The 17,095-nt window shown below is 41.8% G+C and overlaps 1 protein-coding gene and 1 pseudogene across 1 annotated transcript; both read right to left on the bottom strand.

Annotated features, from left to right (window-relative positions):
- Positions 1-4,806: 4,806 nt before the first annotated feature.
- On the bottom strand, positions 4,807-5,781 carry LOC141105502 (C3a anaphylatoxin chemotactic receptor-like). The gene has a single exon (XM_073595359.1). It carries the CDS (start codon positions 5,779-5,781, stop codon positions 4,807-4,809), a length of 975 nt encoding a protein of 324 aa, XP_073451460.1.
- A 7,108-nt stretch (positions 5,782-12,889) lies between these two features.
- On the bottom strand, positions 12,890-13,852 carry LOC141105202 (C3a anaphylatoxin chemotactic receptor-like; annotated as a pseudogene).
- Between the last annotated feature and the right edge of the window lie 3,243 nt (positions 13,853-17,095).

The following is a 17,095-nucleotide window of genomic DNA, read 5'->3' as shown; positions in this document are numbered from 1 at the left end:
GCAGGTGCAGGGCGCTGCTGACTCCCCGCTGATTTTGAAAAGTTCCTTGATGTGGGCCTTTTTGGACATGTGTGCAGCAGATCGCAACCTATGTCTGAAGCGGATCAAGCGTGGCCAGAACAGCAGCCGCTTGGGTACCACATGCTTGACCAGACAGATCACGACCTCCCATGCAGTCTGTTTCCCGTATACTATATTTGAGATTTAATATCTCTCAGATATGATTTGGGTTAAATGAGAGTTCTTTGACCATGAGTGAAAGCCTTAACACAATAACAACATTTATTGGTGAGTAGTTGAAAGTTTATCTAATACACAACCATCTATCTATAGTCTACACCAAGGAAGAAAATTCCTTTGGCAAAGACCCACATCAAAGAAAAAGGCGGACTTCTCCTTGCTCCTCATCTGGGATCTCCAGTCCTCTCGAAAACCTGCACTGAGGAATGAAGGTCTAGAAATAGGTGTCCCAAGTACTTGCAGCCAATCTGTTAGCAGTACACCACCAACTGATTTTAGCAGGCAAATTTCCCTACCCCAGTTGCTAAACCGTAAAAAGAAATTCGGTCCCAGCCATCCACATGCTCAGCGTCTGAATGCTAGCTTGGCCAAATTGATAGCACTGCAACTACTGCCTTTTCAGCTGGTAGACTTCGGCTCTCATGTGGCATGTGGAAGGCAATGTTTTTGTCTTGTTGGACAGGGCGATCAGCAGTAAGGTGTATATTACCGCTGACTCATGGTCCAGCAGGCATGGGCAGGGATGTTAGCTTTCCTTCACGGCGCACTGGGTAACTCTGCTGTCAGCTGGGAAGGATGCAGGACAGGGTTCAGTGTTGTGTGCGACAATGGCACCAACCTTCTCTCCGCCCTCTGACAGGGACACTTGACCCATATTCCATGTTTGGCACACATCCTGAAGTTGGTGGTGCAGCAGTTCTTGAGCAGGTACCCAGGCTTACAAGATCTCCTGAGGCAGGCCAGAAAAGTCTGTGGTCATTTTCACCAGTCATAAAATGCCAGTGCTCGGCTGGCTGACATTCAAAGGGAATGCAACCTGCCCACCAACTGCCTCATTTGTGACATGTCCACTAGGTGGAACTCAACGATGGCAATGCTGCAGCAGCTGCACATGAAGCAGAGGGCCATCAATGAGTACCTGTGTGAGTATGGCACCAGGACAGGGTCAGGGGAGCTTGGCTTCGTTTCACCATGCCAGTGGCTACTGATCAAGGATGCATGCATTGTCCTGTCACCATTTGAGGAGGCCACGAGGATGGTGAGCAGCGACAATGCATGCATCAGTGATACTGTCCCTCTTGTCTTCCTGTTGGAGCATACGCTTCATGGAATAATGGACAGGGCACTTGAGGCAGAACAGCGGGAGGAAGAGGAGGAATTCCTTACCTCTCAAGGCCCCCTTTATCCAGATATTATTCCTGCAGGCCGGCCAAACACACAGGAAGAAGAGGAGGAGGAGGAGGATTGTGTCAGCATGGATGCGGAGGATAACACTCAGCAGCAGTCTTCAAGGGATGGTTTTCAGTCCCCAGAAACTGAAGGAGTTGTACGTGACTGGGAGGAGGTTGTTACAGATCATGTGATCCTTAGTGACCCAGAGGACTCAGAATCGAATGCCTCTGCAAACTTTCGCAGGCTTTGCAGAATCAGGGAGGCCATGCAGTGTAATGACCTTAGGATTTGTGGTATCAAAGAGAGGGATTATTACTGGCTGGCAACCCTTCTTAATCCACGTTACAAAGGTAAAGTTGCAGAACTCATCCTTCCTTTGCAGAGGGAGCAAAGAATGAAACATCTTCAGGAGGCCCTGAAGAAAATTTTGTGTAACGCCTTTCCAGACCCTGTTACTGGTTACCATTTCCTGGTGCTGGACAATGTGTTTCTGAGGCTTCATTCGGTCAGCGGAAGAGCGGTGGAGAAGGTGGCCGGCTGACCGATGCCTTTAGACAATTTTTCAGTCCTCAGCGCCAAGGTCTCATTGGTTCAAGCAACCATCTGCAGCGTCTGCATTACATGGTTCAGGAATATCTAGGGGCAAGAGCATACTTGGAGACCTTTCCAACAGAGCATCCACTGGGTTACTGGGTCCTGAGGATGGATCACTGGCCATAACTAGCTCAATATGCAATTGAGCTACTGGCCTCTCCTGCATCCAGCGTTCTTTCTGAACACACATTCAGTGCTGCTGGAGGGTTTGTAACGGATCATAGAGTGCACCTGTCCACAGACTCCGTTGATCGGCTCACATTCAATAAAATGAATCAGTCTTGGATCACCAGCTACCAAGCACCTGATGCTGATGTAACCGATTGATTTTTCTATGGATGTGAGATCCCTTAAAGACTGCATATGCTGAGTGACTATCCTATTAAGCTTCTGAGTGACTATCCTATTCCTCCTCAATCTTCATGATGATAGCTTCTAAGAATATTTTTGGTTCAGGGCACCACCACCACTGCCTAAGGCCCTATTTTTCTACCCCTGTTTAACAGGGGCGTGTAATTACAAATTTTGATTAAATATTTAGCAGTAGGGCTCGTGTTGTGGCAGTGTTGTGGCACCACCAAAGGCCCAATTTTTCTCTCTGTCCCAGCAGCAGAAAAAAAAGAACAAGCGTGCCCCACAGCCACCTGCAGGAGATGCACCATGTCCATGGCCAGCACTGTTGACTGTAGACACAGAGCCTGTTTGCCCTCTTTTAGTGGCCTGTGAGCATCTGCCTCTCCTTGGTGGCCTTCCGGACATGATGGGGATTTTGTTTTGCAACACCACACTACACTGTATTGTGTACTGTGTATACCACCAGAAAAGTAGTAGCAACTGCACTAGGGGTGCACGGTACTGTGTACACCAACAGAAGTGTAATAACAACTATGGGTGCACTGTATGTATTGTGTACACCACCACAAAAGTAGAAGGAACTGCACTATGGGTGCACAGTATTGTGTACACCACCAGAAGTCTAATAGCTAAACTGGATGCAGTGTTTATATATATATATATATATGAGGCTGGCTGTATATATGTATTAAATACACTGCAGCTAACTGAATAACCTGCCTGCCTGCTCATTCTAAATGACATTCTCTCTCTGTCCACGCCAACAACACACTACACGGGGCAGACGTGCAGGCAGCCTTATATAGTGTGGGGCATGGACTTAGTCCCCTGAGCCATAATTGGCCAAAGGCACCCTGCCTTTGGCCAATTATGGCTCTCTTAGCAGAGGGCGCTGGGATTGGCCAAAGCATGCAGGTCATGGTGCATGCTTTGGCTAATCATCATACAGCAATGCACTGAGCTCCCGCAGTGCATTATGCGGCGCTCGAATTTGGCGCGAACGCCCCGTGATGTTCGGTTTTCGATGAAGGGGGGAACAGCCAATGTTCGAGTCGAACTCATGTTCGACCCAAACATAAAGCTCACCCCTACTTACCAGATGGTTATAACTCCAATTAAGGTGGTCAATATGGGCCTTTTATGGATATGATGGGACATCAATGGCAACCTCACTGGTAGAGTGGATACCGGAAGATACTCCAGGCACTCCTGCCTGTCACAAGGAGTAAACGTCCTCAACCCGATCTTGCCCTCAGTCAGTCAGGTACTGTAGCTGGTCACATATGTGGAACAAAAGAACCAGCCATAGTGTAATCACGTATAGAGCATTTATTAAAGATATGAACTTACAAGATAAAAAAAGAATTCAGGCGTATATATAATGCAGTTGGAGCAAATGGAACCTTTCACCAGTACCCAAAATCGCTGAGATGGCCCACGCATGCATGGTAAGTTCTGTGTCGTACGTCCTAGCTACGTGTTTCTTCATAGATGACGTCATCAGGGGCAATGGGGTTGATTTACTAAAGGCAAATAGACTATGCACAATTGCCCTCTGCAAGTAGAGTTGCACCATAGTTTAGTAGATTAGGCAAAGCTTCAATTTGCAAAGACCCAAACTACCCAATCACGTGCAAGGAAAATAAAAAAGTAGCATTTTTGCTTGCATATGCTTTATATGATGGAAGTCAACAGTGCTTCTTCTCATTTACTAAGCTCTGGAGCAACCACACTTTCAGAGTGCAACTGCACTTTGCAAAGTGTAGAGTCTATTTGCCTTTAATAAATCAACCCCACTGCATCTCCTGAAAAACCCATAAGGCAAAGAGGGATCCCAGTGTACCCAACTGTGTGCAACCTTGGTCAGGCTAGGGGATGGAGGTGGATGGGGGAGTGAGAGCCTATCCTGGAACCACCTGAAGATGTTGGGTCTGGTGAAACAGGTATCCTTAGTCAAAGTGGTGTTGTTACTAAGTGTGACCAAGAGTATGGTAAGTGTGTGCATTGGGCACACTGTACATGCAGGAGTGTGAGAAGAATGGAGTACTATAGGGCTTTGGACTGAGTATGGCTGGTGCTAGGCCTGAGCAAGCCTTGCTTTTAGCAGGTCCCCAGTGAGGTACTCAAATATTTGAGACTTTTCTACAGTGAGGTACTTACATATTTGGGACTCTTCTACAGTGAGGTACTCACATATTTGGGACCCTTCAACATACTGCTAATACCTATCGCCCCAAATGTCCAAAAATCACCAGCCATGTGACGTACTCAAGACACATGGCCGACCTAAAATGCACTAATAAGATTTTGAGCAGGCAGTTGATCACAATCATCAATAAAACTAAAAACTATAAAAAGTCTACAGATCCAACTCATACATTGAAGCATAAGTCTTCTTCTTAATTCTTCTTCTTCTTCGTCATTTCTTTGGCATAAATTGGTGTTTCACACCAAGCTCTTAAGCCTGTAATTACACTTTTCTTCGCCCGTGCTTTGGCTACTGCTGCAAGGTGGGGATAATACATTCTTCCTAAATATGTTTTGCATAGACTGTATCACTTTATACTTCATATCTTTACCCATAAAGATGTAAAGTATTGGGTTGATACAACTATTGATCTGGGCCAGAGTCTGCGTGACAATGTACAGGGTACCCAGTGCCTCATTGTCAGTGTATATCTGGATTACTCGTGTTATGTGGAAGGGGGCCCAGGTGATGAAAAACGCCACTACAATGCTTATTGTGACCATGATGGTTTTTCTACTTACTTCCGAAAATCTGATATTTTGTGCTTTAAAAGCCAGATGAATGTAACAGGTGCAAATGATAATAAGAGGGATCAGAAATCCAAAGATTGCACGTGTAAGAATGTAGGGCTTTATCATGTGACGTTCAAAATAACATAAAGTCTTTTTATCAAGGGTGTTGGGTCCAATGTAGATGGCCACAGGTAGACAAATCGTGAAGGACAACAACCAAATAGCTGAGCATATCATCCACGCCATTTTAATTCTTCGGTGATTTCGGGCCCACACGGGATGGACAACCAGAATCCATCGGTCAACGCTGATAGCCACAAGAGTGAAGAAACTGGTATACATGTTGAGGAGGATGATGAATGGTAAAATCTTGCAGAGGGCATGACTGTGCAGCCATTCTGAATAAAATAACTGCACTGCACTGAATGGGAGAAACAAGCAGCAGGTGATATCGGCCAGAGCAAGGTTCCCAAACAAAATGGTGGTCACAGTCCGCTTCATCTTAACGCTAGTAACCCAAAGCACCAGAGAATTGCTGGGGACACCCACAAGAATAGTGAAAGATAAAACCAGGATGGTGAACATGTGCTCAGGACTGTAAAACGTGGTTGGTTCCACTTCACTGGTGACATTGAACATCTTGTTTACCTGTAAAGACATCAAGAGTTACTTACCTTTACTTACTTGATTATTAGTCAATGATATATTATTGTAAGGAAAACAAAGTAACTTCTACAGTGTGGAAAATAATTATTTAATCCCCAGAAGATTTTGGAATGTTTACACCTCCGTGTGTGACTGTAGGGATGGTGTTCTTAGGGTCATAGTCAGCATTTTTCTTCCTCCAAACACAGCGAGTCGAGTTAATGCCAAAGAGCTCAATTTTGGTCTTATCTGACCACAGCACTTTCTTCCAATTCTTCTCATTGGAATCATTTAGATGTTCATTGGCATGACTGTACATGTGCCTTCTTGAGGAGGGGGACTCGCCGTGTTTGGAAGAAGAAAAAAGCTGACTATGACCCTAAGAACATCATCCCTACAGTCAAGCATGGAGGTGGAAACATGATGCTTTGGGGCTGTTTCTCTGCTAAAGGTACAGACTTTGCAGCATTCTGGGACCAATTGACGGGGCCATGTATTATTAAAATCTTAGATGAGAACCTTCTTCCCTCAGGCAGAATACTGAAGATGAGGCATGGATGGGTCTTTCAGCATGATAATGACCCTAAACATACCACCAAGGCAACAACTCTTACCCATATAACTCTTTCTCGCGTATAGACCACATTTTAGTCCCATCTAGCATGCTCCCGGAGATTATCTCCTCTAAAATTATTCCCTTCCCATGGACTGACCATTGTAATTGCAATTTCCACCACCATAGCCACATGACACAACTTGGTGTATCTACACTAGCCCACCCATCCCTTCGCTTAGAGATCGAGGTAGCACTCACAGAATACCTTTCATCTAATGATACTGAAGATTTTTCCGCCCTTACACTGTGAGAAGCCCACAAAGCTGTCATTCGTGGCAGACTAATACAGCAGGCTGCAACTCTTAAAAGAGAATGTAAAATTCTATTTGCGAAGTTGGAGGCTAATTTTAATGCAAGCCACTTGGCTTTTCAGTCTACCCCTAACGCCATCACTAATGCAAATTTAGAAAAAGCCTGTCTTGAACTGGACCTATTTTTAACTGACTCGTTACGTAAGCGCCACCATATTCATTATCTTAAAGCTAATAAACCTTGACACCCCAATGGCATGCAGTTTGAGAATGATTCAACATACACAGACATCTATAAGACTGAAAACTTCTCGTGACGCATACACTAGCAATCCAGTTAAAATATTGGAGGTTTTTCGCTCTAACCTGGCTAAATTGTACTCCCCTTCTCAAGACTTTGACAAGACGAAAGGAGATGTTCTGTTTTCCGGTATTACTTTCCCCACCATAGAACAAGAACAGTGTGATCTCCTTGAGAATCCTATTACAACATTAGAAGTCCAAAATGCCATCAAAGCCTTAAAGCCTCATAAACGACCAGGTCCAGATGGGTTTTCGGCATCATACTTTAAGCAATTTGAGTCTATTTTGACTCCAGTCTTAAACAGAGCTTTTAACTCTCTGATATCGGGACACTCGTTCAGAACTGAAACATTGACCTCCATAATATCCATGCTTCCCAAACCTTGATCAGACCCCACCCCCTGGACTAATTACCGCCCCATCTCCCTCCTAAATTTGGGCATTAAATTACTAGCCAAGATCCTGGCGACTCAACTAAATACAATTATAGGCCGACTAATTCATCGTGACCAAACGGGATTCATGCCCACAAGACAGGCGGGTGACAATATAAGAACGAGCCCTCTTACTCACCCATGCTGCTAAGAAGAGACATATTCCGACCTGCCTTCTATCTTTGGATATTAGAAAGGCCTTTGATTCAGTCTCCTGGCCGTACGTGCATATATACTCCAAAAATGGGGATTTAAGAATAATTTTCTAACCTGGGTTTCCTCTCTGTATGTCAATCCGAGGGCATACATTAAATATGCTGGTTATAAATCAGCAATGATTGACATTAGGAGGGGCACAAGGCAAGGTTGTCCCCTATCCCCATTGCTCTTTGCCTTACTTATAGAGCCGTTAGCACAATTAATTTGATCCAATCCCAATGTCAAAGGCATAGAGCTTGGTGGTCACCAACATAACTTATTTCTCTTCGCCGACGTTATCCTTACTTTTTTAACTCCTCCACATGTGTCCGCCCTTAACCTAATAGACTTATTAGATAAATTTGTCCAAGTCTCTGGACTTTTTGTCAATCACACTAAATCAAATGCGCTGAATGTTACTTTAACACAATCAGAACTTCAACAAGCCCAGTCCTCCCTACCATTTAATTGGGTATCACATCAACTCCTATATTTGGGAGTACAACTCACGACCTCACTAACAGACCTTTTCGCAACCAATTATCTACCATTACTAAAACAATCCACTGGTTTAATGAAACAATGGTCTTCTCTTCCTTGACTTCATGGCTTGGGCGGATCAATGCCATTAAGATGTCGATATTACCGAAATTCCTGTACATGTTTAGAGTACTCACCATTCCAATACCATCTAATTTTTACGACTCACACAGCGTAGAATTATGTTATTTATTTGGGGCACTAACAAACCCTGTATTCCTAAATCAACACTTTACCTTGCCAAGTTGAAGGGCGGATTAGGCTTACCGAATTTCTCTTCCTATTATTACGCGGCACAACTATCCCAGTTACCTAAATACCATTTTACTGTGGAAACTCCTCTGTGGGTTGCTGTCGAATCCATTCATAGTGACCCTGTTTCTGTGGCCAATATGTTATGGCTCCAACCCAAAAATAGAGCACACTTATCCAATCCCATCACCAAGCACTCCCTAGCTATCTGGGACAAATTTAAGAGTTCTCGTAATCTTCAATCTTCGCATAACCCCCTCCTTTCCTTCCTCAGGAACCCAGCATTCTATCCGGCCTGGATTGGTCTTCTGCAAATCTGGTCAGACTGCATAATTTAGTTTCTACCAACACATTACACACATTTCCTGATTTATGTGAAACCTTTGGGCTTCCTAAAACTGAACGTTTGCGCTACCTACAAATTAAAAATTTTTATACACACTTTATTAGGACAGGTTCTCCACTTAACAAGATGTCACAGTTTGAACGCCATTGTAAGAGCGACCCACACATTAGAGGACTGATTTCACTTTTATATTAACATCTCAACACACTTCCTCATGAAATACTTCCCTCCTACACTATTAAATGGTTGCAAGATATGGATCGTATTTTTGACATAAATGACTGGTCTAATATCTGGTTAGCTACCAAAACCTCCTCCCCGAATTGCTTTGCGTTAGAAACTAATTTTAACGTTTTGGCACGTTGGTATTTAGCACCAGCCAGGATAGCAAAATTTGTTCCATCTTATCCAGACTCCTGCTTCTGGGGATGGCCAACTTCAGGTACCCATTTCCATATTTGGTGGCTATGTCCGGTAGCCCAAGAATTTTGGAAGAAAATATTTGATATGGCCTCCAAAGCTTTGGGCACTTCCGTTCTTCCTGACCCAGCCATGGCTCCTTTGAATCTCAAACCGGCTGAACTAACGCAAACTCAATTCAAATTATTCATTCACATCGCCACTGCAGCTAAACAAACTATAGCCAAGGCATGGAAATCCCAAACCTTGGTTGTGGCTGAAGCTAAACATAGGATGAATAGAGCCCTTACCTTTGCCAAAATGAAGGCTATCGAAGATAACAAAATTAAAAAATTTCATAAGATCTGGCAACCATGGATCAAGCACCATCTACCGCCTGACTTTGACCAATCATTATTGTTACCTTGCTAATTTTATTTTTTTTTTCCCTTTCCTCTATCAAGCATTCGCATCTCCTGACCGTGGGCCGCGCTACCACCACGAGAGATTTTGTCTCCCTTCCTTGGCTTTTTTCCATTTTCTTTTCACCTTTCCCCTTCTAATCTACTTTCCTTTTCTTTTCCCTTATATCGACCCGCTAACTACGGGCACGATAGAGATGATACGCATCTTCCATTCATTTTCTGAAAATAAATACCCGTATTGTTTACACATCTGGTCCTATTATTATTTTTCTTCTCCTTCTTTCTATCTTTTCACTTCATAATTCTCTTACATGGGATTCCTAATTCTTACTCAATTTACGTCATACTATGTTAGATTACCCCCGCATTATCTCTTCTTATATTTAGATCTTCTTTTATTCTGCTATACAAAGAGAACATGAGTTGCTGTCTGCATACCATGACCCCTTCATACCTCGTATAACTTACCTCCTGTTTTAGACAAGGACAATTTACTACCTTATATCCATGCCCCTACCCGTCCACAGTTTGATCCCATGAGGGGTGGACGGGTGGTCTGGAGGCATGGCTCAATAGATACATTGATCGATGAGGGATTCTTCTTCCTGATCTAATACTCTTTAACACATAGATCGATTTTAGACTTTTAGATCTTTTTCTTATTCTTTTTTGTTTTTCAAAAGCTGTTATGTAAACGAATGTATGACACTGTTCACATTGATCGTATCCCATGTACAAGTTTATACTAGAGATGTAAAATTTCCGGAAATTTTGCAGCTCGGAAAAAAACCCTGTGTTTTTACCATTTTCTTTTTGGGGGAAAAAACAGAAATTTTCGGAAAAATTTAAAAAAATGCTACATTAGCACTTTTTTTGTCTTTTTAACATTGAAAGTCATTCTGTTGCTTTAGGAACATAAAATATGACTATGGACAATTTGATTTGGCATAAAATGATCACAACTAGCATATTAAAAATATAGTGTAGCCAAACAATTATCACAAACAGAATTTACTTCTTTATAATATTTATTTGTAACAAAGGGAGCAACAAATCTCCTGAACTGCTTACTAGTTTATGTGGAACAGCCAAAAAGCCTCCACTAAACAATTTTCAAAACCAAAAGTAACAATTTTTCATATTTCCTCTCCACAGTATAAAATAAAAATAAAAACCCCATTCTCATAAAAAGAATTGAAGATGGGGGAAGTGTTAAGAAGAGAGTTGGGAGTAAGTTTCAATGGATATTTAATCAGAATCATTTTCTGAACTGAAATGGTCAGCATACGTCTCTCTGCTTCTGCAGCTACTCTTTTTTGTCCGTCATCACAATTAACTTCTAAAAACTTGAGGTGAACACCCCGTCTTAAAATATTTTATTCATCATGATAAAATAAAATATTCCACAATTTTTTTTTTTCTTTCTTCAATTTTTCCAATTTTTTTTCCGTTTTTTTTTTCCGGGCCTTCACATCTCTAGTTTATACATTATTATATTTCATTTCTATTGTAAACCTCAATAAAAAAAAAGCATTGAACAAGAACCAATTAGATAAATATGACTTATTAGACTCAGTGGTTTCCCTCATTGAGAACTCCTTATAAATTTTTTTTTGACCGTTACCCATCCACTTTGATCATTTGTAATTATAAATTGCAGGTGCTCCCACCTACACCCGCCCCCAATCAGGTGTCCTAAGTTTGTGATCACTTGCAAGCCCTGTAAGCCAGGATCTTGCCCTGGGGTGGAGCGGAGGAGATACGTGAAGGTCGAGGTGCGCTCGAACGTATTTGTTTTATAAGTCTCTGGTTATGCGAGATTCCTCTTTTGAAGGGTAAATATACCATCTGAACATAAAGCCATGTATAATCCTCATATGATAATAGAACATAAAATATCTCACTACTGTAGGAAATGATGTAATGTAAATATGTTGAAAATTTATTTTTGATGTATTTCTAGAAAAAAGAAAAAAAAAAAAAAACCCTGAAGACCGCAACTATAGGGGTCAAAATGCATTGGGGTATTTCTATGCATCCAATGGTACAAAACATGATTGATAGATGTACTATTTTTTGATGCATATTGTTTCCATCAATTCTAGTTATCTCGCTGTATGTACAAAAACCAGAGCTCATATTTTAATTTTTTGTATAAGTAAACTTGTGTTTTTTACAAACAAATATTCATTTATTCTTCTTGCTGCTAAAAAAAACCCTGTGGGGAACCTTTCCATTTTTCAATTACCATTATTGGGGTGTGCAGCGTCTTTTTTGACTCTCACATATGTGTTTCTCTATGATATAATTCATCCTTAAATACCTAGAGTCAGCCCAGCTGGGGAGGAGTTGTTGGGTGGAAGAACTGAGGATGGAGTACTAGGCTGTTGGGACACTTGAGGGAGATCCCCAGTCTGGGGGGGGGGGGGTTGACCTTGGGCCTGGGACTCGGGTGCAGGATGGAGCCCTCCAGAAAATCATGGAGGCTCTGAACAGGAGGCACGGGAGGAGCAAGAGAGGACAGCAGGAGCTAGTACTGCCAGGCAAGTTTTCAGGAGGGAACCGCTGGTTGGAGCCAGGAGGGCTGGTGAGTGACGTGTGCAGTCAGGAGGACTGGGGAGGAATGCCTGAGAGGACTGGGTGCAGAGCCAGTAGTGAGGACTGCAATGTCACGGGCAGTGGAGTCAGGCAGCTGCAGCCAGAAGGGCCTGAAGAGGGCTGACTGGGAGCAGTAGTCCACCTATAGGACAGCTAGCACTAAAGACTTTAAAATTTCTGCTACACCATAGGGGCCCGCGGTCCCTGACTGCAAAGAGGAATTTACTTGGGCCTGGCTGAGCCAGTGTCAAGAAAAGCAGTAAAATAGATCCCCTGCAATCAGCAACAATAGACCCCCTGCCATCAACAATAGACCCCCCCCAGCAACAATAGACAACCCCCCAGCAATAATAGATCCACTCCAGCAACTATAGACTCCCAACAGCACCAATAGATCTCACAACAACTACAATACACTTTTTCAGCAACAATAGACCCTTTGCAACAATATAACCCCCCCAGCAAGAATAGATTAACTTCAGCAACTATAGATCCCCCCACCGGCAACAATAGATCTCCCAGCAGCCAGCATGAATAAATCCTCTAGCAGCCAGCAACAGTAGACCCCTCCCTGAATTGTAGATCCCTACCAGCAAACATTGACCCCCGAGCATCAAAAGATACCCCCATCAACCATAGACTTCCCCAGCAACAATAGACCCCCCCCTGCAACAATAGATACCCCCGGAAACAATAGATCTTCAAGCAGCCAGCATTAATAGACCTTTAGAACACCCCAGCATCCCTTGTCATTTCATACATTATATCGGGAGGCTTTCTTCTGTGTTGCGCTGGTCCTCATTGCCTGGTGGGGATAATACGTTCTCCCTGAATATATTTTGCATGATCTCGCCAATAGACTGTCTCAGCTTCTGCTTCATATCTTTCCCCATGAAGACGTAGAGTATTGGGTTGACGCAACTATTGAACATGGCCAGAGACTGCGAGACAAGGTCCAGGATGTCCATTACCGGATTGTCAGTGTATAGCTGGATTACTCCGATGATGTGGAAGGGGGCCCAGGTGATGAAAAACACAACAATAATACTTATTGACATCTTGATGGTTTTTCTACCTACTTCAGAAAATCTGATATTTTGTGCCTTACAAGCCAGATGAATGTAACAGATACAAATGATAACAAGAGGGATCAGAAATCCAAACATTGCACATATAAGATTGAAGGGCTGTCTCATGTGAAGTTCTGAATAACAGAAGGTCTTCTTATCAGAGGGGTGATATATTTTGTTGATGGCCTCAGGCAGACACATCGCGAAGGACAACGTCCAAATAGCCAAGCATATCATCCACGCCATTTTGATTCTTCGGTGATTTCGGGCCCACGCAGGATGGACAACCAGAATCCATCTGTCAACGCTGATAGCGACCAGGGTGAAGACACTGGTATACATGTTAAAGAAGAGGACGAAGGGTAAAATGTCGCAGAGGGCATATAACCAGTCTGGGTGGAAGTACTGCGCTATAATGAATGGAAGACACAAGCAGCACTTGATATCGGCCAGAGCAAGGTTCCCAAACCAAACAGTGGTCACGGTCCGCTCCAGCTTAACACCAGTAACCCAAAGCACCGGAGCATTGCCGGGGACACCCACAAGAGCGGTGAAAGATAAAATCAGAATTGTGAACATGTGCTCAGGGTTGTACTATATGGGTGGCTCCATTTCACTGCTGACATTGAACTCCTTGCTTACCTGTAAAGACATCAAGAGTTACTTCATCTGTCTGATTATAATTAAATTCCATATTATTGTAAGGAAAATAATGTAACTTCTAGCAATAAAAAATGGATATATACAGTGGGGGAAATAATGATTGGCTCCTCTGCAGATTGTGTAAGTTTGCCCACTTACAAAGAAATGAAGGGTCTAGAATTTTTATCATAGGTGTATCTTGTATGATAGAGACAGAATATCAACCAAAAATCCAGAAAGAACACAAAAATAAGCAATAAATTAAGTTTCAGTTCAATGAGTAAAATAAGTAAGCATTTGAACCCCAAGATCTGGTAGATTATGTAGACAAGCCCAGAATTATCCAAAAATCAACATAATCAAGCACCAACATCCAATAGACATAGAAACTTCGAACAAAAAGGAAAAGAGATGCAGGACTTTGTAGGTGCTTATTAAATAGAACCAGATTTCAAAATCTATTAAAAACAGTAATATTTATTAAATCACAAAGATCGAGGTAAAAACATGGATACATGCAACTATCATCTTCCATTGGAGGTGGATCACAATGCTATTTAGTTGTGTTGCTGATCCCAAGCTTTTTATTCCAACATGTTTCACCAAATAGGCTTCTTCAGGAAAAAAGGCGTGGTATAATAACTACTAAACAAACAAAAAAGCATATGTCAGAAAAATACATATATACAAAACATAACATAGTACATGTATGTAGTTAAATTCATCATACAGAGATTGCAACCATGGCCCTTTCCTGAAGAAGCCTATGTTGAAACAAAAACATGTTGAAATAAAAAGCGTGGAATCAGCAACACAACTAAATAGTATTGTTATCTAAATCCAATGGATGAAGATAGGTGGATGTATAAATGTTTTTACCTCGATCTTTGTGATTTAATAAATGTTACTGTTTTGAATAGATTTTGAAATATGGTTCTATTTAATAAGCACCTACAAAGTACCGCATCTCCTTTCCTTTTTTGTTCTAAATTTGATCCCCAAGCAAAACATGACTTGGTAGTTGATGGAGAAATGTGTATATATAAAGATATTATGAGATACTGCCCTACCCACCAATAATATCTCCACCGCGCCTGCTACAACCCAAGAATGAAGGTGAAATCACAAATCCATATATGTGTATATATAGAGATGTAAAATGTGTGGTGAACCGACTCCCCACAGCTAATGTAAAGCTGCCCCTTTAAAATAAATCTGTCTATAAATTATTTAATCTAGTGTGCCTATAGTACCACAAACCTCCCACAGGCACCCAAAGAAAAAATAAGAGGCGCTGAAAATCAATTAAAGTGTTCATGTGCTTCAAACCAGTGATGGTGTGACCCCCTGAAGGTGTCCTAGTACCTTAATACATTCAAAAAATGAAAGGTGAACAGAACTATAAAATAAGAAAGCAAAAAATAATATAAAACACACTAAATGTGTTTTGGGTGTGTTTCAATACAATAATGGTGTGACCCTCTCTATATATAATACTCACAATCAATAACTGAATCTCTTAAACATAAATACCAATGCTTCTCCAGTGATAAAGGTGCAATACATTCATGCTAAGCATGCACTAAAATAAATCCAATGCAATGACATCACTTTAAAAAAACAATCAGTCCAAAAAACGACATGACATCACACGTGATGGATAGTGTCCTAAAAAGGTGATCAATCTTGATGCAACAGGGTGATAATGTGTATCTTCCACCTCTCCCTTGGTGCACGGTGCTTCCACTCCCTCAAGAATAACACTCACCGACTAATTTTGCCAGCACTCTCATGCACGGCAAAAATCGCTTATTTACCACACCCGGGTAATAGGATCAATCGTTGTTTCCACGGTGATTGTTTATACATGGGGTCCACATGAAAGAAATAATGAGTGCTCCAATAGTGTAAACCAGTTTCACACTTTTATTAAAACCACTGCAATCTTCTAACATCACACTCACATTTAAAACAATAAAAAACAGCCAAAGCAAGGTGCAGATCACATCAAACTGTATGTGGTGGAACCAAATGCAACAAATGGTCACGGCGGACCCGAGGTGTGCCGGCGCAAAGCTTTCAATCTCACCACCTCCCTTGATAATCCTCCGTGCCTCCGTGTAATTACAACTCCTCTCCCTCAGTATGGATCGCAGCGCTGTGTGTCACGTCTCACAGCCACGCCCCCGACATGTTTCGTCACAAGTTGACTTCCTCATGGGATAGGCTGTGTTCCCTGTCACTCATCCCTTATATGCATATTCCGCCTGCGTCTATTAAGCCGCGCTTCGCGCATGCGCACATCTCGGGTCCCCGCTGTATGAATTGAGCTGAGAACTCCACAGCGGTGCAAGCCAGGGGTCAGACAATTCAATGACATGGACTGATAGTACCAACGATAAATTCATTCTATGAAGTATGTTACACACATGGTTACAAATTAAATCAATCACTATATCATATATCACATATTGCAAACATAGACAGCGCAGCTTACTGACAATATCTGCCTGTGCCGCTCTCATGTTCTTTACTAGATCCCCTATGTTGCTCACATAAAAGACATATATATGTGTGAATAAATATAACTAAACATCCACTCAGTGTATACTATCTTAATAAGCCACATATAAAAAATAAATGAAATCTCTTTCTATGTATATGTGCCTTCCTACTCCATATGCATACATATACTATGAGTGTCAGTCACATACATGCATGGATATGTACTGGATAATGGATTATTTCAATAGAATAATAAAATACTAAAATATTAAAATCAATCTTCATTAAAAATGAATTAAACTCCATGTGTGGCTGCTAGCTAATATGCATGTTGAATAAATATAAACCAGCTAAATATATTACAGTGTATACTGAGTAATTCATGAAGAATAACTCATTAAATAAATAATTACATGTTAAAACTAAGGGGATTCTACCCATAGATCCAGCTCCACCTCAGCTTTATTATTCAGGCTAGGTGACTCATTTCTTATACATAATAATACCTCATAATCTATACATGTATCTACTATCTCGGCTAATATATCCTCCCCCTAAGCATTCGCATCATATGGATATATTCCTTAGCCAGTATTGAGAATACTCTCTCCTCAAGGGATTCCGAATAAAACTCCACTAAAAATCATTGATAAAACAGTTTAAGTCTAGTTCTATATTCAACCCCCTCGGGGCCAGACTCTTCAATAAAAATATCCACCTAGTTTCCCTTTGGGACAGATTCCTAACTCT

The sequence above is a fragment of the Aquarana catesbeiana genome, linkage group LG08 (assembly GCF_042186555.1).
Source record: "Aquarana catesbeiana isolate 2022-GZ linkage group LG08, ASM4218655v1, whole genome shotgun sequence".
NCBI classification, from domain to species: Eukaryota; Metazoa; Chordata; class Amphibia; order Anura; family Ranidae; genus Aquarana; species Aquarana catesbeiana.
The sequence above is the reverse complement of the archived record's forward strand: the minus strand, read 5'-3'. Positions and strand labels throughout refer to the sequence as shown.